This window comes from Ursus maritimus, unplaced genomic scaffold (genome assembly GCF_017311325.1).
Source record: "Ursus maritimus isolate PB19 unplaced genomic scaffold, ASM1731132v1 scaffold_2, whole genome shotgun sequence".
In the NCBI taxonomy this organism is placed as follows: domain Eukaryota; kingdom Metazoa; phylum Chordata; class Mammalia; order Carnivora; family Ursidae; genus Ursus; species Ursus maritimus.
Window position 1 is genome coordinate 37,523,848 of NW_024424452.1, and position 22,061 is coordinate 37,545,908.

Here is a 22,061-nt window from a genome sequence, read left to right on the forward strand (position 1 = left end):
GACGGATGGGAGGCTTGATCCCAGGACCCGGGGATCATGACCTGAACTGAAGGCAGACACTTAACCGATTGAGCCACCCAGGCACCCCTGTATTTCTTTTCTTTTCTTTTTTTCTTAAGATTTATTCACCTATTTGAGAGAGAGACAGAGTGCACATGCTCCAGCAGGGGGAGGGGCAGAGGGGGAAGGTAAAGAGAGAACCCCAAGCAGACTCCGCAGAGCACAGATTTCCCCTCCCGAGGCTCTATCCCACAACACTTAATGAAGCCACGCCGGGGCCCTGAGTTTTGCAGTATTTCTAAAAGTAGGCCTTATGCTAATAAATATTTAAATCTGCAAATGTCCCATTGAATCATCTCTCATCTGAAATTCTAAATTTACAGGGTGCACAAAAATTGCTAAATTAGCAAGGCGCCTGTGTGGTGCAGTCAGTTAGGTGTCCGACTCTTGGTTTCTGGCTCTGGTCGTGATCTCAGGGTCATGAGATGGCTCCGTGCTGGTGGTGGAGCCTGCTTGAGTTTCTCTCTCTTGTTCTTCCTCTGCCCCCCGCCCACTCTAAAATAAATAAATAAATCTTAAAAAAAAAAAAAACTCGTGTTCTGTGTTTTACTGAAACTAACATGCCATTACATATAAGATGCTTCTTGGATTCAGAAATATTAAAATGTAAAAAAAATTGCTAAATTATACATTTTTTGGAAAGTGAAACTTAAACATTGAAACTATATCATTCAAAACTGTGAAAGGACATTTTGAAGCATGTTTTTTACAGATTTGATCTGTACTTATATTTCATTGTTATAATAAAAACTTTTCCCCAAGAGTGAGTAACATATCTGATGCTTTCCTAGATAATTTTTAAAAAGATTTTATTATTTATTTATTTATTTATTTGAGAGCGAGAGAGTGCGTGCATCCACAGGGGAGAAGGGGAGAGGGAGAAAGAGTCCCAAGCAGACTCTGTACCCAGTGAGGAACCCCACACAGGACTTGACCCCACAATCCTGAGATCACAACCTGAGCCAAAACCAAGAGTCTGACTCTCAACCGACTGCGCCACCCAGGCCTCCCCCCCCCCCGATTATTTTTTTTAATCTTGGAATTTTTCATGGGTTATTTCAATTATTTAATTTATTCATCAAACTTATTTTTTCTAAAATATAGACAAAAGAATGGCGAACTCCCTTGCATCAAAAACCTTCACTGCACTTTCAGATCTGCATCCAAATATGGCTAATTTGGTAGGTTTTAATGAGGCTAATCTGGCAGGTTTTAATGATATAGTGGTTTGGTTGTTCTGTAGTGAAACTTTATCTGGTAATATTATATTACATTGACATTATTGGTTCATTTGACACATGCCTATATAATTGACAAGTATATAGCTACTCATTCCATCAGTACAACTGTTGATATTAGATACCCCTAAACTTCTTTGATTTTATGCCAGCTAGATGAAAATTACTCTTTTGTCTAGAGTAGGACATTGTAGATATGACTAGCAATTGTTCAAAATGATCAAAAGTTTAATTGTATTACTTTCATTAAATAGTTAATAACAGCTCAAATTTAGCATTGTAAAATTAGAACATTTTTAAAAAGATTTATGTATTTTCTTGAGAGAGAGCAAGAGAGAAACAGAGAGAGAGAGAGAGAGCACAGAGGGAGAGGAAGAAGCAGGCTCCCAGCAGAGGAGCCTGATGTGGGGCTCGATCCCATAATGCCAGGATCACGCCCTAAGCCGAAGGCAGACGCCCAACAACTGCGCCACCCAGGCACCCCGAAAATTGATTTTTTTAACTGAAGGGTTGTAGGGGAATTCAATCGTTTCAAATTTGCCAAGACTATTATTAGTCAAATAAAATCTAGGCGGAATCATCTTATGAGGTGAAGAAAGGTCCTGAGCAGTCTGTTGTTTACGTTTGGCATTTACAAATCAGATTTCTTAAAATGAGATATATTTATATGTAACCTTAATGTGCATTTAAAGTTTATTAATGTTAAAAATAGGGGGCCCAAGTCCTTCTGATGGAGGCCCGGGGGGGGGGGGAAAGAAAGGTAAGCTACTTGTTAATTTCCTCTTCAGCTAGAAAGCTTTGCTTAATATTTCCATTAGTTATATTTTTCCAGCAACATTTGGTGAGATCAAAATGCATGTGGAATTTAAGAGATAACAGCAGTGTGTCTAAATGCAATAAGATTAATTAATCGCTCAGCTAGAATGTGGTAGTCTCAAGAGCTTGAACATATTTTAAATGTAACAGATTATTGCAAGGTTAAAATCAGTTGCTAGAATTAGTAGTATAAGTTTAGGTTTATCTTCAAGAAAACTTAGTTATTCTTGTTTCTTAAAGTACTTTTTAAATATTCGGGTTTTATCTGGTAGTTGCTAAAGAAAACGTTAAAATGTTTAGGGGAGATGTTAATATCTTTAAGGTTTAAGATCTAGGATTTTAGAGCTCAGATTTATTAGCAGCAATGTACAAGTTTTGTTACAATCTAATGTATGTTACTGCTTAGCATGTTTGGATTAAGAAGCTAAGCAATTTTATATGATTGTTAGAAAATCCTGTATTAAAGAAATCTTTGAAGACCGTAGCAAATTAAATTGTATATACATGTGCTTTGAATGAATTCAGTAAGAACTGATAGCTTAGGGCAGTTACTGTGCTCCATCTAGTGATTGAAAATAAAGTAGAAACATGGTAAGTATTAAATGATTATATTTGTAATAGAAGTTAACTGTCTTATTACTTTGTACTATTCCTTGTGGAATTGAACATTTATGAAGTTCTTCAGATGTTTGTCTGGAGTAAATATATTTAAATGACTCCTAGTCAAAAATGTTTGTTAGAGCCAGTAAAATATAACAAGTCCATGAAATTAAATTTACCATTTACATCTGTGTTTAATATTTGTGTTCTATAACGCTTTTGTTTTTCAGAAAATAATTGGTATAGTTATTGGGAAAACAGATGTCAAAGGCTTTCCAGACAGAAAAAGCTGAGTTCTATTTAACTCTTTGCTTCATTTTTCATCAAATGTGGCTTATTATTACAACAAAGTGTATTTAAGTGATTAAATTTCTCATGCCTGTTTAACTCCTTAAGAGCAGTGGCCATTGCTCTATTGTATGGTAAAGTACTCAATTTAAGGCCGTATGTGTGAGGACTTTGAAATCATTTTTAATGACATGTAAGACTGTGTGGCCCTAGTAAGGACTCCATGTTAATGACCACTTTCAGCCTAAGAAATACAAATACACAGGTAAATGTAAGAGAGAAAATGTTAAGGAACAGGGTTTTCGAGCAGGGATGTGTCATGACAGAGGAGCGTGGAGGAAGAGACGTACGGCAGCGGTATCAGCAAGACAATCCAGTGAAAAAATTCATCTTTCATATGTGGAAAATGCAGTTAACTCTGGCTTTAGTGGCTCTTACTGAGTTTCTTGAACTGTATACAAGTTTTAGGTCTATGGAAACAATCAAAGACAAAGTTAGATTTTTTAAAAATCAAGTTTAAAATTCTGTAGCTGACATACAATGATAAGATATAAAACACCAAAACTAGCACTGTAGTACTATTAGCTTTTAAACTGTCAGCACTGCTTATGAAAGGTTACAGTATAAGCGCTTCTGTGAGGCTTGGAGGAGTCAGAGCCCTAGTCAGCTAGACAATGATTTTGGCAGAAGAAGACAATTTTTTTTCGAATTGCCTGAGTAATTGTGGCTCTGTTTTTTTTTTATCTCATGGTGTAGTGACGGTACCTTTAATTTCATGTAACATTCTATTATCATGTTTGATGTAAATATTTGCTTATGCCTTCACTTCATCATGTTTAATTAGATCAGAATTACCATTTGAATAATTTGAGAAAGTCTGTGTTTCTGTTTTCTGAGCTCTAAAAGGAATAATTTAAAACACGAATTAGGAAATGGTCAGTATTTAAAGTGTTTGCTAAAATCACAACAATGAAATACAGTTTTCACCTCACAAACTGTGCAGGTAGATGATTCCCGTGGTGTTGGAGCACATTTTATGATTATATGTACAGAACTGCTTTTTGGGGGAAGGTATGCTTACTTACTTAAAAAAAAATTATACACATTACTATATTTTCACAAAACATTCAAGCAGTACAGAAGTCATAGAATAGAAAATGAAATTCTTAATTCAACCCCCAGCTCTTTCTAGCCTGGTCCCCTCCCCAAAGATAAGCGCTAATAACAGTTTGGTAGATACGTATAACTTATGTATGTATGTTAGGTTGTATTACTTTTTTAATTAGCGGAAACCAGGACATTTTATTTTGGGAAAAAATGTATCTGCTGACCCCTAGTGGCACCATTTACTAGCACACATTTATTTGTTTTGAAATAATTTAGATCTGAATCATGACTTAGGTTGAAAACTATAACAGTAAGAGAGAAATGGAGAATCTAAGCTAAAATCTGTATAGTTGAAGCTGACGTGTCATTTCCCTCCAAATACACAGATAACTGGGGAAAGGGAACAGAGGGATCAATAGTGAGGTGAGTTATGTACTCTGGCAGCTTTGAGATTCATTAAAGCATAACTTACCTTAGAATTTATATCTGCAATAGTATTTTTACCATGTGCTTGAGTATGTTTGTTATCATAATAGTCATAGTTGTTCAAACATAAGATAAAAATTTTCATTTGAAACATGAAAGCATTGGTTTCTCTTAGATATTGGATCAGAGAGACACACTTTCAGTTTCACCATTCGGGACTCACCAACCCATTTTGTAAACGCAACGTCCTGGGGCAGCGAAGGTTACATCAGGTCACTTTCTGACAGCTTTAGGGTTGGAGAGTGTGGTAAGTTGGCATTGTTTCTTGAACTGTTTCTATTCCAGTATTATTTCTGTGATATATTTGTGGGAACTACACTGAGGGAGTCAAAGTAAGATACAATTCATAATTCTTAAGAAACTTATCAGAAAAAAGGTGTTAAGAGCATAACACAAGCATTTAGCATTTTATTACTTGAAACATATAAATGTGATAGTCATATTTTTACTAGGTAGCATTACGATCTTTGATTTATTTCATATTTCAGTTTGCATCAATTCCTGTTTTGCTATCACCATTTATCTTTCAGTAAAAATAATAAGGCTGCTAAACAGCTTTTGATAAAAGAAGATATTTGAATTTTTAAGAGGAGTTTAAGAAGCTTTACTTTCAAAATACCAAGTCTTTGGTATCCTTTATCCGTCCCAGGATCTTTCTGATGTACGGTGTCATATAAAAAAACAGGGTTTTTGGGGCGCCTGGGTAGCGCAGTCGTTAAGCATCTGCCTTCGGCTCAGGGCGTGATCCCGGCGTTATGGGATCGAGCCCCACATCGGGCTCTTCCACTATGAGCCTGCTTCTTCCTCTCCCACTCCCCTGCTGTGTTCCCTTTCTCGCTGGCTGTCTCTCTGTCAAACAAACAAACAAACAAACAAACAAACAAACAAACCAGGGTTTTGAAAATGGATAGAACTGGATTCAGATCCTACTTCCAGTATTTGTTTACATCATGGATTTAAGAAAATTGCTTAGCCTTGTTGAGCCTCAACTGTGAATGAGTACCCTATCGATTCTGTGGGTGTTAAAGGAGGTAGTATGCCTGGTATAAATTGCAGAACGTTGTCATTCAGTGGATGGCAGCGCTAGCCTCCTACAGGAAACAAGAAAGCACGATACCAGCTCTCTTTCAGGGTAGAAAAAAAGAAGGGAAAGAGTAGTGCACATAATTAAACTACTCTCCCAAACTGCACAATTAGGCAGGCTATTACCTGTCCCTGTCACTTAGCATCTACTCATACATTTATTGCCCCGTATTATGAACTTGCAGAGTTGTATGTAATGTCTTTCTAACTGAATAATAAAGTAGTTGAATGTATGGACTGTGAAGGTAGAAAACTTTGTAAACCCCACAGGGCCCAGTCCTATTAGAAACATTCCTTGGATGAATGCCAGCGTGTTAGTTATATGGAGCTAAAGATATATTTTGGTATTAAACTATAGGTTGATGGTTGTGAGGATGAATGAGCAAGGGATCTTAAAAGCATAAGGTTGACAATAATTATAAATCTAAATAAGGTCTTAGTGTGGTGGTGTGAAAAGATTACAGATTTTTTAATCAGAACGAGTGTAAGTCTAGCCCTACTAGTTTCTAGGTATAAAACCTCCAGAAAGTTATTTAACCTCTGTGAGCTTCAATTTTTCGTCATTTGTAAAAAGGGGTACTCATGGAGTAGTTGTGTGAGGAATTAGCAAAATAGATACAAAAAGGTCTAATAAGACCATAAGGAATGGAACCCCTAAAATGTTCAGTGATAAGCTGATAAATCGTGGAGCTGAAATCAGGAGCCGGATTGTGCATGGCTCTTTCTGCCCCATGGCTGTTATTTCCAAAGGCAACTGTGAATTGGGTGAAGTTCATTTAAAGTGTATGTTTTATGGAAGGGCAGATTGTAACCAGATCACATGTTCAGTGTAACTAATCAATAAAACAATATTAATGCGGGTCATATGTTGGGATTTAAACACAAAGCATAAGAAGTGTCATCTGGGATCAAATTGATGGTCATACCTGAGGATTCCCTGTCTCAGTGACACAAGGAGAGGGCTGTGAAGAAAATGCTACACTGACTCAGAGATTAGAAATAACATTGTTAATGTTCGTTGTGAGGTACACTTGTTTTTATGTATCTAGTTACTTTTTTCTTTTTTTTTTTTTTAAAGATTTTATTTATTTATTCGACAGAGATAGAGACAGCCAGTGAGAGAGGGAACACAAGCAGGGGGACTGGGAGAGAAAGAAGCAGGCTCCCAGCGGAGGAGCCTGATGTGGGGCTCGATCCCAGAACGCCAGGATCACGCCCTGAGCCGAAGGCAGACGCTTAACCGCTGTGCCACCCAGGCGCCCCTCTAGTTACTTTTTTCTAATAGTATGATACTTTTCCTTCTATTGCAGTGATAATCGAAAATCCCCTGATTCAAAGAAAGGAATTAGAAAGAGAAGAAAAATTCAGCCCTGCAACTCCTGGGTAAATAATCCAGCACAGAGTCAACAGCCTTTGTGTTGGAGTGACCACCGCTATTGTGTTTGTGTGTCAGCTTTGTAGAGGGCTTACCGAGAGGGTATATGCTTCAATTTGAAAATTAGGAGTTTAATTCTTCCTCACAGTATTTACCTTTGATTATGAAATAATTTACATTGATACAGGATTACATGAAAACATAGCTGTTTTTTACCACTTTTATTCTCAGATTTAGAAAAATTTGCCTCCCGTCACATTAAAGCTGAACATGAGAAAGAAAGATAAATCTTGGAACTCCTATAGATGTATCATGTCAAAGTAAAACTCTGCTTAGATGCCTTCCTGTCTTAGTTCGGGTTCACTGGAGACAGAGCCCAGAGGAGGATTTTTGTGCAAGTGGTTTGTTGAGGGAGAGCTCTCTGGAGCAGCCTGTAAGGATCTGGTCAGGGGACAGCAGAGAGTCAGGTTCAGCAGGAGCTCAGCTCAGCCTGCCTGGCCCCAGCGGGAGCTCTGGGGACTGGGCTTTCGTGGCCTGGATTCACAAGTTATTGGCTGCGTCCACTCCCCACCACTGGCATTTCTGCCTGAGAGCAGCTCTCCAGAGCAAGGTGATGCTGGTAAAGCTCTCTGAGTGGGGCACAGCAGTTTCCACTACATATACACCCATTTTGACCCCTTCCCACCTACTGTTCTGACCTCATACCAGACCCCAAGTCTCATTTCTGTGCAGCCTCATAGATTCCTCTCCACTCTGAACACCCTGGGCTCATTCTGCACTATCAGCTTTTGCACACTCACTTCCCTCTGCACAGAACAGTCTTTTCCCATCTGCTTTAAATGTTTGCTCCTTCTCCTCATTGATGTATCAGCTTGAATGTCACCTCCTCAGGCCTTCTCCATTTACTCTGTGTGTAGTGGCCCTTCCAGTCTGTCACTAGGACTTCGCCCTGTGCTGTTATGGTCATAACCCACTCTCTGAGATTATTTGATTAATTGTTGTCTGTCTCCCTCTCACACATGTGAACTCCATGTCATCAAAGGTTTTGTCCATCTTCTTCACCATTGTATTCCCTATGCCTAGACTAGGGTCTGGTACATACTAGCTCTTGGTAGATTTTGATGGAATGAATGCATAAGTGGATGGAGGGAGGGGGGAAGGAAGGGTGGGGGTGAAGACTGTTTTTGGCAGAGGGAACAAACAGGAAACCTCCCGGCCTTTTCCAGAACAGTTAACAGTAGTTTGAACCATATGAAACTGTTGACATTTGACTATTTTTGGTTTAAAACTGTCACCTTCATAGTCTTGTAGTCTGATATGGCTGAGCTTTAGGGCAAGGGCAGGGGAGCACTGGAAGGAAAACTTGAGAGAGAAGCAGAGACACTTTCCAGACGGCTTTGCCTGGCATACCAACTTCATTCTTTGCCGATGGCTAGCCCAGAAGGTCTTTGAGCTGGGAAATAGTATGTTCATATTTGTGGTTTAGGAAGATCACTTCAGCAACCTGAGGGGGGAAGGAAGCTTAGGAGACAAGACAGTAGTTTAGGTGAGAAGTGATGAGGGAAACACCTAATGAAGTAGCAGGGGAGGGGCGGGAGGAGGGTCTGGGTTAGAAGGCTGGAAAGAGTCTCTGAGGGGACTTGGGAATTGATTGGCTGGAGGGGGAAGAGCATCTTGATTGGAGTTCAGTATGTAGCTATTGGGCATCTACTCCACAGAGAGCATCACAGAATGAAGTCAAGCACCGTCCTGATCCAGGCAGGGCAGGCAGTGTCACAGAGACAGAAATTATGGGATACCCCCACCCTGACATTTTAGAGGGCTTTTATACCCCTATTTTACAGAAGAAAACTGAAGCTTGGAGTTGGGGCACAGTCAGAAACTGGTATGCTTAGAGCTCAGGCAAAAATTGGTCCTCAAAACATTTTCTTAATGAAAATACATTTTAAAGATTTTATTTATTTATTTGTCAGAGATAGAGCACAAGTGGGAGAGGAGCAGAGGGAGAAGCAGGCTCCTTGCTGAGCAAGCAGCCCAATGTGGGGCTCGATCCCAGGACCCTGGGATCATGACCTGAGCCAAAGGCAGACATGTAACTCACAGCCTCCCAGGCTCCCCTTAATGAAAATACATTTTAGACAAAAAATACTTCACGACAGTTTTCAGCGTTTCTCAGAGTGAAAAAAGTATAAATTTTCTTAATAGAGTCTGAATCACAGCGAAAAGGATAATTTAATGTGAATTTGGAAGTATTTTTCTGTTAGAAAGTCACTCGATATTAACTGTTTTTGTGTGTTTTTGCAATTTAGCAGCTGTAAACTATTGCTCAGTGAGAATCACTCCACGGTAAAAGTTTGTTCCAGTTACCAAGTGGACACCAAGCTCCTTGCTTTGATATACTTACCTGTTAAAGAGTCTCGTGATTTTTATTCATTGGGTGACATTGTTGCAAATGGATGCAGTCTGGACGGGAGGATTATTAATGTGCTTGCGGCAGTGAGGTCGGTAAGTTAAAGCCTCAACAAGGCCAACCTCTGTTTGGCGCCCAGTTCTATCACTTCACTTCTGTTTGGAAAGTAATGACCAGCTGGAGTCAATTTTCTTGATCCATAAGTTGAATTAAGAAAATGGTGGCAATTCTCATCAACATCAAAGGAGCAGTTTATCTGGGAATAAGTAGCAAAATAAAATTGAAGTTGAATGTTAAATGCAGCACACTCACTCCTAAGTGATCTATTAACTGTGAGAGCTTTGCATACTTTGGTGAAACAAAGGTGTGAATGGAAAGGGTAAATCCATGGACTTGAAGATTTGCATGAAGTTTCTCAAGGGGATGTAAGTTGGAGGACTCAGGCGGTCCACTCACGTGTGTGCTCAGAGGTGTCCTGAGACGGGGGATGGGCATATCCACCTTGCAGCTGGTGTAACCTTGTGCAGGCATCGTGGGGCCCTGGGGAGCCTCTCAGCGCCCCGCACACCATCACCTCCCTCTTATGCAGTTGCCGCAGTGAATTTCAGACTCTGTTGGACAGACTGGTCACTTGGCAGACATTCAGAGGTCGATCTCAAAAGTACAGTTTCACACACACAAAAAGTACGTGGAGAAAATTAAAGGGGCAGGACCAATTCCTCAACGTAGGGAGTGAGGATAATCAGAGACCACATATACCTACATGAAATGTTGTCAGTAATAGCTCATTGCTTTTCTGTATTAAATAACAGTGTCGACTCTCCCCGTTGACAGGCCTGTGACGGTGGAGGCCACGACTGCTTTGTTGTCCGCCCTAGCCCCAACCAGCCCAGTGCCCGCCACGCGGTGGGCATTCAATATAATTCAGGACAGAGGAATAAACTCCCTATGTGACAGTCTTGAGAAATAGGAGAAATCACTTTCTGGGCAATTTAGGTTCAATCTTACATAAAGGCAGGATATTATCTCGATTTCCTTGCGGTTCTGTAGAATGCCATTATATTACAATGTAGTAAGAATTTTCTAAAACTCAGTGTAAGCAAAAGCCTGCAACAGCATTTTCCACTTCCCCTGCCATGAGTTTGGCACCCTCTTTTTTAGGAGGACATTACTTCTTTTTTCTGTGTGTCTTTCGTCTACCATTGTGCTTCCATCCCTCTTACATTTCCTTGTCTTCACATTTTTGTTTAGTCCGTTCTCTCTTCCTTCCCACCTTCTCTTTTTCTTCACTTTAGAATCCTTTTCATAGAATTCTCTTGTGTGCTGTGATATGTCAGACCTCTGTCATACTCTGGCAGCTGCAAGTCTTCCTTCAGCTCCTTCCTCTGGAGCTCAGCTCTGCAGGAAATGTGATGGTGACAGTAGCATAGGGGGCAGCCAGCTGACTGTCCAGGCTTGGGCCACTATTATGCGCCTGGCAGAGGGCCCTGCTCTTCCCTTTGAGAACTTGCTGGGGGAACAGAAGGGCCGCTGGGTTTACCTCCACTTCCACGATCCTCTTACCCCCAGTGTGGATCAAGCCAGACGGTGTGTCAAAGCGCCTTCCCGTATGTCTCTCATTTGGTCTTCACTACCTTATCCCCATGGAGGCAGCAAAGAAGGCATTGATATCCTACCTGTGCCAGCAAGCTGAGGATGCTGAGGCATAGGAAGAAACTGAGTTCATTTGGTCACATACACTCCACGCCAGGCTCTGCGCTAATGTTGAAAATATATTTTCCTTCCTCACTGAGTCCACCTAGATGCCACACAGGGGCTTGTCATGGAGCATTGTTTTTGACATGTTGAAAAGACCACACAATCTTAACTTAAAGCACACATTTTTGTATCTCTCTTCAATCAAAGTGTGCAACTTACAACTTCAGCTAAATACACCTAGTTTAGAGATAGAAGATGCTTTTAAAATCTTCAAATATATATTACTGATTCTTGCTATTTTGATTTTTAAAATTTGCTGTTTAAAAGGTAAACATTTGAATGTTTCCACCAATAAACATTTACGTACCTCTACAACCATAAGTGAAGAATGATGATTTCCTTCAATTTCTAAGGTTGGAGAGCCAAAATACTTTACAACTTCAGACCGGAGGAAAGGCCAGAGGTGTGAAGTGAAGCTCTATGATGAGACAGAGTCTTCTTTTGCAATGATATGGTAACCTCCCACATCTTTCCAAACCGTGAAATCCCTGCTGTTAACAGCAAGGCAGAATATTTTTATTTTATGAAAAAGATGATGGATTTCATAGTAGGAGAGGAGTAATGGTGGAGGAGAAATAATTATTAAAAAGGAACCTTGCTCTTGTGCATTGAGTGTTACAGTCTGTGCTGTAAGATTACCTTAAAATGAGGTCTTTGGACAGCACGGGATTATTTGGATGGACTCCACTGTGACTGGTGCATTCCTGTCCTCTGTTTTATAACAGTCAGTAATTCATTAGGTCCCATTGGTAATGAACAAGCCAGATTCTCTGTGATTGCTTGGGTAGTGCCCTGGAATCAGGCCACAGGAATATGGTAGAAAAGCAAGGTTGTCCTTGGCTGTACCTGAAAGCACTGCAGGGTAGAACATGGCATCGTTCAGACTTCAGATGCCTGGGCACCAAAGAAAACACTTAATTTGAAACAGGCCTTCCACCTGTCACGTCCCCTGAACAGTCTTTCCAGTGCAGGGGCCCTCTCTTAATGGTCTGACCAAGTGGCTGTAGAGGTTTTAGATTTGTAGTCACTCAGTTATAACTAGTCTGGAGCGACCTAAGTAGTGGGGAGAGAAGGAACTGATGAGGTGGAAGTTGTCAAAGATGAATAGTGTCTAAGGACTGACTTATCACATGGATGTGAGATGCCCTGTGAAATAGACAGTGAACCCTGCAAAACGCAGGAGAAGCCAATATCCTTCACTTGTGCCTTTGACAACTGGGGGAATTGTTACCTCCAGCTATTAAGACAGCCCTCTTTTTGGGCAAATAATGTGCTCATTGCCAGGTTTTTTCTAATGTATTCTTTTTTTTACTTCTTTTTAAAAATATGCAGTTGGGATAATGAATCTATCCTGGTTGCACAGAGCTGGGTGCCACGAGACACAGGTATGATCCTGCAATGATTGTGTTCAGTGTTTATAATTTTTTATACCTCTCTCCACATAAAAGTTGTAAAATGGCTTTTTTCCCCCCCAAACAGTAATATTTGCTTCAGATGTAAGAATAAGTTTTGACAAATTTCGGAACTGCATGACAGCAACTGTAATCTCAAAAACCATTATTACGACTAATCCAGGTAAAAGGCCATCTGAAATGTGTCCCTTTGGAAATGACTGTGTCACACATTTCAATGTTTGTACTGTGTATTTAAAAATGAAAACAAGGGTGCCTGGGTGGCTCGGTTGGGCATCTGACTCTTCTTTTTGGCTCAGGTCATGGTCTGTGGGTTGTGGGATTGACCCCAGTAGGGCTCAGAGTCTGTTTAGGATTCTCCCCCTCTCCTGCTGCCCCTCCCTCCTCACTCATGCATTCTTGCGTGCACACTCTTTCTCAAAAAAAAAAAAAAAAGAATGAAAACAAAGCTTGGATTTCATTTGAATTAAAAGTGAAAGTTGCTTTATATACTTTACATGTGTTTTTTGTTTTTTTTTTAGATTTTATTTATTTATTTGTCAGAGGGCGAGAGAGAGAGAGCACACAAGAAGGGGAGCGGCAGGCAGAGGGAGAAGCAGGCTCCCTGCTGAGCAAGGAGCCTGATGCAGGACTCGATCCCAGGACTCTGGGATCACGACCTGAGCTGAAGGCAGTTGTGTAACCTACTGAGCCACCCAGGCGCCCCTTTACATTTATATTTCTTAAACTTAGAGTGAGTTATATCTTTGATGTCCTTACCAAAGAAAATAAATGTGAAAAACCAGACTCATGTTTATTTTATTTTATTTTATTTTATTTTATTTTATTTTATTTTATTTTATTTTATTTTATTTTATTTTATTTTATTTTATTTTATTTTTTTAAAGATTTTTATTTATTTATTTGAGAGAGAGAAAGAGCAAGCAGGAGCAGGGGATGGGGCAGAGGCAGAGGGAGAAGCTGACTCCTGCTGAGCAGGGAGCCCGACACTGGACGTAATCCTAGGATCCTGGGGTCATGACCTGAACTGAAGGCAGACGCTTAACCGACTGAGCCACCCAGGTGCCCCCAGACTCATTTTTTTTATTATTAACATATGATGTATTATTTATTTCAGGGGTACAGGTCTGTGGTTCATCAGTCTTACACAATACACAGCTCTCACCACAACACATATCCTCCCCAATGTCCATCACCTAGCCACCCCATCCCTCCCACCCCCCTCCACTTTAGCAACCCTCAGTTTATTTCCTGAGATTAAGAGTCTCTTATGGTTTGTCTCCCTCTCTGGTTTTGTCTTGTTTCATTTTTTTTCTCTTCCCCTATGATCCTCTGCCTTGTTTCTCAAATTCCACATATAAGTGAGAGCATATGATAACTGTCTTTCTCTGATTGACTTATTTCACTTCGCATAATACTCTCTAGTTCCATCCATGTTGTTGCAAATGGCAAGATTTCATTTTCTGATGGCTGCATAATATTCCATTGTGTATATATACACCACATCTTCTTTATCCATTCATCTGTCGATGGGCATCTGGGCTCTTTCCATAGTCTGGCTATTGTGGACATTGCTGCTATAAACATGGGGGTGTACATGCCCCTTCGGGTCCTGATGGTTGTATCTTTGGGGTAAATACCCAGTAGTGCAATTGCTGGGTCGTAGGGCAGCTCTATTTTCAATGTTTTCCAGAGTGGCTGTACCAGCTTGCATTCCCACCAACAGTGCATGAGGGTTCCCTTTTCTCCGTATCCTCCCCAACATCGGTCATTTCCTGACTTGTTAATTTTAGCCATTCTGACTTGTGTGAGGTGGTATCTCACCTTCCATGATGCCACTTTCAGGGGCATGGTGTTTGGGTGGATGTGCAAGGTCCAGTCCACTTGTGTAGCACAGTCTTGTCATTTTATGTCGTATCTCATAGCAATGTTGAGTTTGATACCTTTTTTATAGATTTTGGATACTAGCCCTTTATCTGATAAGTCATTTGCAAATATCTTCTCCCATTCTGTTGGTTGTCTTTTGGTTTTGTTGACTGTTTCCTTTGCTGTGCAAAAGCTTTTTATCTTGAAGTCCCAATAGTTCATTTTTGCCTTTGTTTCCCTTGCCTTTGGAGACGTGTCTAGCAAGAAGTTGCTGCGGCTGAGGTCAAAGAGGTTGCTGCCTGTGTTCTCCTCTAGGATTTTGATGGATTCTTGCCTCACATTTAGGTCTTTTATCCATTTGAATCTATTTTTGTGTATGGTGTAAGGAAATGGTCCAATTTCTTTCTTCTGCATGTGGCTGTCCAATTTTCCCAACACCACTTGTTGAAGAGACTCTTTTTTTTCCCCATTGGATTTCTTTCCTGCTTTGTCAAAGATTAATTGACCATAGAGTTGAGGGCCCATTTCTGAGTTCTCTGTTGTTGTTATTGTTTTTTTAAGATTTTATTTATTTATTTGACAGAGAAAGAGACACCCAGTGAGAGAGGGAACACATGCAGGAGGAGTGGGAGAGGAAAAAGCAGGCTCACAGCAGATCAGGGAGCCTGATGCAGGGCTCAATCCCAGGACCCTGGGATCACACCTTGAGCCAAAGGCAGAGGGTTAACGACTGAGCCACCCAGGCGCCCCTGAGTTCTCTGTTCTGTTCCATTGATCTATGTGTCTGTTTTTGTGCCAGTACCATACTGTCTTGATGATTACAGCTTTGTAATAGAGCCTGAAGTCCGGAATTGTGATGCCACCAGCTTTGGTTTTCTTTTTCAACATTCCTCTGGCTATTCAGGGTCTTTTCTGGTTCCATACAAATTTTAGGATTATTTGTTCCATTTCTGTGAAAAAAGTTGATGGTATTTTGATAGGGATTGCATTGAATGTGTAGATTGCTCTAGGTGGCACAGACATTTTCACAATATTTGTTCTTCCAATCCATGAGCATGGAATGTTTTTCCATTTCTTTGTGTCTTCCTCAATTTCTTTCATGAGCATTCTGTAGTTTTCTCAGTACAGATCCTTTGCCTCTTTGGTTAGATTTATTCCTAGGTATCTTATGGTTTTGGGTGCAGTTGTAAATGGGATAGACTCCTTAATTTCTCTTTCTTCAGTCACATTGTTAGTGTACAGAAATGAAACTGATTTCTGTGCATTGGTTTTGTATCCCGCCACCTTACTGAACTCCTGTGTGAGTTGTAGCAGTTTTGAGGTGGAGTCTTGTGGGTTTTCCACATAAAGTATCGTATCACCTACAAACAGTGAGAGTTTGACTTCTTCTTTGCCATTTTGGATGCCTTTTATTTCTTTTTGTTGTCTGATTGCTGAGGCTAAGACTTCTAGTCCTGTGTTGAACAGCAGTGGTGATAGTGGACATCCCTACCATGTTCCTGACCTTAAGGGAAGAGCTCTCAGCTTTTCCCCATTGAGAATGATATTCGCTGTGGGTTTTTCACAGGTGGCTTTTATGATATTGAGGTATGTTCCCTCTATCCCTACACTGAAGAGTTTTAATCAAGAAAGGATGCTGTACTTTGTCAAATGCTTTTTCCTCATCTGTTGAGAGGATCATATGCTTCTTGTCCTTTCTTTTATTAATGTTGTGTATCACATTGACTGATTTGCAAATGTTGAGCCAGCCTTGCAGCCCAGGAATAAATTCCACTTGGTTGTGATGAATAATCCTTTTAATGTACTGTTGGATCCTGTCTGGCTAGTATTTTGGTGAGAATTTTTGCATCCATGTTCATCAGGGATATTGGTCTGTAATTCTCCTTTTTGGTGGGGGTCTTTGTCTGGTTTTGGGATCAAGGTAATGCTGGCCTCATAGAATGAGTTTGGAAGTTTTCCTTCCATTTCTATTTTTGGAAACAGCTTCAGTAGAATAGGTATTAATTCTTCTTTAAATGTTTGGTAGAATTCCCCTGGGAAGCCATCTGGCCCTGGGCACTCTTGTTTGTTGGGAGATTTTTGATTACTGCTTCAACTTCCTTGCTGGTTATGGGTCTGTTCAGGTTTTCTATTTCTTCCTTGTTCAGTTTTGGTAGTTTATACTCCCAGACTCATTTTTAAAGCATCATCCCTTGTCATGATTCTGGAGAGATCAATGTAATTGATTGGATCACCTAAATTATTGACTATTTAAGAAATAAATTCAGTTTTACTATATTCAAATTAGTTAGTACTGGAGCACCGAGAACGTGCACGTCACACCATTAGTTCCTAACATAGCAAAATGCCCAGAAGGCCCACCAGAGTGGTTATTGAAAGGAGCTTATTCCAACACGCAGTCCAGGGAACAGGGTCTGGGGAGACGTGAGGGGTTAGTGCCCTTAAGTAGCCTCACAGTCCTTTGTACTGCAGATAGAGAGAGACACCCAGCACCCGGGCAGAGTACAGAGTTCCCAGAGACAGTCCTTCCCAACCTCAGGAAGATGGAACTGTGAAGTGGGTCATTTCTGACAATAGCTCCCTCTGCTGGTCTCTAACAGAGCATCAACAGTGACTGATTTTTATTTATTTTATTTTATTTTTAAAGATTTTATATATTTGTCAGAGAGAGAGAGAGCTCAAAAGCAGGGGAGCGGCAGGCAGAGGGAGAAGCCGACTCCCCGCTGAGTAGGGAGCCTGATAAGGGACCCTGACATCATGGCATGAGCTGAAGGCAAACGCTTAACTGACTGAGGCAGCCAGGCACCCCTACAGTGACTGAGAATTACAAAGCAATTTTATATCTTTGACCAAACCATTATCAGAATTCTTTAAAGTAGCATTTCTATGAGATATGACATAAAATGACAAGACTCTGTGCCACACAAGTGGACTAGACCTTTCGTATCCACCCGAACACCATGTCCCTGAAAGTGGCATCATGGAAGGTGATGTCGCATGCACATGCTGTGTGCAGGGCATTGTCCTTGAGGCCAGTGACAAAACACAAATATCTCTGCCCACATGAAGCTCACATTCTAGCAGGAGAGACACAGATGATAAACGATAAAGATAACACATCTGTGAATTATGAAATATTGAAAAAGAAAAAGAGGAACAGGGTCAGGAGATTCCAGGGTGACATGGTGTATAGGGCAGGTTGCACTTTTACAGAGGGTGGCCAGGTAGGCCTCCTTGGGAAGGTGACATTTGAGCAAAGATGTGATGAGGCAGTGTGGGGGTTCACCATGGGAAAGAGCATCAGGCTCTTAGTAGTGGAACAGCCAGTGCAAAGGCCCAGAGGTTGGCCTGGGCCTGCATGAGGGCAGAACAGCCAGGAGGGTGTGACTGGAGCTCATAAAGTATGGGCAGGAGGAGGAGTCGAGGTCAGAGGAGAAGGGTAGGTATCAGGAAGTCCTTACAGGCTAATGAAAGGATGTTGGCTTTTACTCTGTAGCAAAGGGTTTGGAACAGAGAAGTGACATTTAAAAAAAATATATTTTATTTATTTGTTTGATGGAGAGAGAGACAGCCAGTGAGAGAGGGAACACAAACAGGGGGAGTGGAAGAAGAAGAAGCAGACTCCCAGTGGAGGAGCCTGATGTGGGGCTCGATCCCAGAACGCCGGGATCACGCCCTGAGCCAAAGGCAGACACTTAATGACTGAGCCACCCAGGCGCCCCAGAGAAGTGACATTTTTTAAGTAGTGAAAGGATCTCTCTAGGTGCTTTGTTGTAAATTGATGGTGACACAACCACGATCTATTCGCAACATTTAGGACAACAGTGCCACTCTTCAATTCCTTTTTTTTTTTTTTGAGGGGCATAATATGGTATATTATATTTAATAACTTATTAACAGTTTTATTAGTATTATATAGAGTAATGTCAATGATTTAAAAATCTCCATCTTCTAAGAGTAAATTTGGCCTGGGAAAATTTCTAAAAGACAGTTGGATTTGTCTGTTGGAAAAGGTTATCAAGTGTGATAGGACAATTGTATCAATAACTCAAGGCTAAGTTAATGAAACACATATTTGGTGGATGTTATCTGTTTGGTTCTGAACACAGCGTGAAAGGGGAAATGTCAAAGTGTTTGGACAATCCCAGCTGGATTAGAATAAATGCCTGCTTCTCAAAGAGACAAAGGAGAGTACTTAAAAGGGTGCGTGAATTTCTTTTTAATGATTTTATTTATTTGTCAGAGAGAGAAAGCACAAGTAGGGGGAGCGGCAGGCAGAGGGAAAGGCAGGCTCCCCACTGGGCAAGGAGCCCAATAGGGACTGATCCCAGGACCCTGGGATCATGACCTGAGCTGAAGGCAGACATTTAACCGACTGAGCCACCCAGGCATCCCAGGGTGCATGAATTTTAATGTGCTTCTTTAAATCAGCCTTCTTTGTAACTTCCTGGCCTACACCTACCAAGTACAAACTAAAAACCTCTAAGGGTTTCATCCTAGCTTTCCTTATGGCTTTCTCTGCCCTGAGAGTGTCCATGAGACAGTCCCGGATAACCTTGTCGTCAGGAGGGATCTTTACAGCAGTGCCTGTGGGAAGCCCAGGGGTGTGATTTCCACGGCCTCACTCCAGCACCTGCTCCTGTCCAGTGTGCAGCACTTCTGTCAGCATTTCAGAAACATCCATCCATTCATTCACTCATTAATTTACAATTATCTGTTGAATGCCTTTTATTTGCCAAGTGCTGAGATAACGTAAGTCCTTTTTGGATCAAGGCAGGACACGATGGGTGGATGGGCAGATGAGTAGAAGGACAGCTGCTGTGTTGTGTACTGAAACTACAGAGCTGAAGAGGCAGACCCCTGCTCACAAGGGGATTCAGTCTAGTTATGTGAAAGAAGAGTGGTTAGACGTAGGGTTGAACAGGAGTGAGGAAGAAGCCCCTGCCTCTGCTCCAAGCACCAGCACGTTTGCAGAATGTTGACATGGGCGAGGGAAGGCCAAAAGGCCATTAAGTGTTGGAGGCTGGGGGGCTTGAGGTTGAAAGGTGTCAGAATCACATGGGAGCCCTTTTTCAAAATCGTGTTCTTGCCTTTGGTCACACCATCTGACTATTCCTGAGAATACTTGTGTCCCAAGTCAAGCAGTAAGGCTTTCAAAAACACTTAAATTTTTTTTTTCCTGCTTAGAAAAGAAATGCATATAAAATTTAGAAAATACATAATAGCAAAAAGGGAAAACAATGAGCACCTATAATCTCACCATCTAGTAAGAGAATCATTTCTTTCATATATACTCTTCCAGATATTTTGCATACCTATGTATGTATGTTTTTTAAATGAAAGGAAATTGCACCATACCGTTCTGCAAGCTGCTCTTTAACAATCTCTGGTGTACATCTCTTCATTTAGTAGATTACCACGTCACATTGCTGACTGGCTGCAGCATATTCTATTTGACTATGTTTTTATGTCGTCACTTTTACCATTAAAAGTAATATTGGATCATTCACAATTATTTAAAAAGTAATCAGGTGTGCCTGGGTGGCTCAGTTAAGTGTCTGACTCTTGATTTCGGATCAGGTCTTGATCTTAGGGTCATGAGATCAAGCCCTGCCTCTGACTCCATGCTCAGCACAGAGTCTGCTTGAGATTCTCTCTCTCTCTAAATCAATAAATAAAATCTTGGGGTGCCTGGGTGGCTCAGTCAGTTGAGCAGCTGACTCTTGATTTCAGCTCAGGTCATGATCTCGGGGTCCTGGGATGGAGCCTCGTGTCAGGCTCTGCACTTAGTGGGGAGTCTGCTTGGGACTCTCCCTCTCCCCTTGCCCCTCCCCCTGCTACGTGTGTGTGCTCTCTCAAATAAAGAAATCTTTTTTAAAAAAATAATCAGTTGCTTTTCGCTTCTTATGCATTTTTTGTTTAAGATACCCCAGAAGCTAACATCCTATTGAATTTTATAAGAGAAAATAAAGAAACAAATCCTTTGAATGATGAAATCGACAGTTATTTGAAAGAATCTGTAAATTGTAAGTGACCTTTAAATATTACTTTTGTCTTACATAGTAAAAGATACCATATTCTTATCCTGTGACTGCTATATTTCCACTTTTTAAAAGGTTGTTTAAACTTTTAGAGGTTTAAGGGCACCTGGGTGGCTCAGTAAGTTGGGTGTCAACTCTTGGTTTCGGCTTGGGTTGTGATCTTGGTGTTGTGTGATCAGGCCCCGTGTGGGGCTCTGCACTCAGTGCAGAGTCTGCTTAGGATTCTCTGCCTCCCCTCTCCCTCTGCTCTTCCCTCTGTGCCCATGTGCGCGTGAGCTCTCTCTCTCTCTCTCTAAATGAATGAATGAATAATTCTTTAAATTATTATTCTTTTAATTCTTTAAAATAATCTTTAAACTTTTAGAGGATTCTATAACCTTTTGCTAATCTGGTGGAAGTTAAAAAAATTGAGCTGACTGGCTTTTTCTTATTGATTTTTAAGAATTATTTATATATTCTGGATATGAGTCCTTTGTCTCCTTTAAAGATTGCTACCATCTCCCACGCTGAGGCTTGCCTTCCCACTCTTTTAATGGCATCTTCCAGTGACCCAGAAAGTCTTCATTGACATAAAATGAATTAAATTTCTCATTCTTTTCCTTTTTTTGCTAATTATTTTTGCTGTTATGTCTATTTATATAATCAATTTTAATATAGCAAATGTAATAATTTTTCTCTTAGGTGAAGCTATTACACATTCTCATTTGAACTTTATAGTTTTTCTATTTGGATATAATCCTTTAGAATTCTTAGAATATGTAGAGAGCTGTAATAACTTCTTTTTATTTTTAGTAAATACAATAGTTGATGTCTATACAGTTGAGCAATTAAAGGTAAAAGCTTCGAAGAATGAAGGGAAGGCTGACCCTTTCTATGGCATTCTTTATGCTTACATTTCTACACTGAACATTGACGATGACACCACAACAGTAGTTCGACATCGATGGTAAGCAGCCAGTATTGTCAGCACATTCATTCTTGTAAGAAATAAAGATCAACTATTGTTAATGAATTTTAAGCTCTGTAGAAGTTAAAGCTATTCTTTGACCTAATAATTGTTATGTATTTGAAAAAAATGTATAAGTAGATAACCCATACTGAAGTTTCCAAGGCGAACTATGTAGATTCAAAGATAATTACCTTTGGGGCGCCTGGGTGGTGCAGTCGTTGGGTGTCTGCTTTCAGCTCAGGGCGTGATCCCGGCGTTCTGGGATCGAGCCCCACATTGGGCCCTCTGCTAGGAGCCTGCTTCTTCCTCTCCTACTCCCCCTGCTTGTGTTCCCTCTCTCGCTGGCTGTCTCTCTCTCTCTCTCTCTCTGCCAAATAAATAAATAAAATCTTAAAAAAAAACAAAGATCATTACCTTTGAAAGTAAAATTTGATTTGCTGTGTTTCTGCAGTCCTAAAATATAGAGATATAATGCTGCCAGAAACTTTTTTTTTTAAGATTATTTATTTATTTATTAGACAGAGATAGAGACAGCCAGCGAGAGAGGGAACACAAGCAGGGGGAGTGGGAGA

The 22,061-nt window shown here is 40.6% G+C and overlaps 1 protein-coding gene across 1 annotated transcript in view; it reads left to right on the plus strand.

The window, feature by feature from the left end:
• Positions 1-22,061, plus strand: part of MEIOB (meiosis specific with OB-fold) — a 30,602-nt gene that overhangs the window by 1,753 nt on the left and 6,788 nt on the right. Inside the window, exons 2-11 of the mRNA XM_040635545.1 lie at positions 1,165-1,241; positions 2,945-3,002; positions 4,711-4,842; positions 6,989-7,061; positions 9,363-9,558; positions 11,575-11,675; positions 12,554-12,606; positions 12,701-12,796; positions 20,424-20,525; positions 21,333-21,486. Coding sequence (XP_040491479.1) covers positions 1,173-1,241; positions 2,945-3,002; positions 4,711-4,842; positions 6,989-7,061; positions 9,363-9,558; positions 11,575-11,675; positions 12,554-12,606; positions 12,701-12,796; positions 20,424-20,525; positions 21,333-21,486 — 1,034 coding nt within the window. The 5' untranslated portion in view covers positions 1,165-1,172. The remainder of the gene's footprint in view (positions 1-1,164; positions 1,242-2,944; positions 3,003-4,710; positions 4,843-6,988; positions 7,062-9,362; positions 9,559-11,574; positions 11,676-12,553; positions 12,607-12,700; positions 12,797-20,423; positions 20,526-21,332; positions 21,487-22,061) is intronic.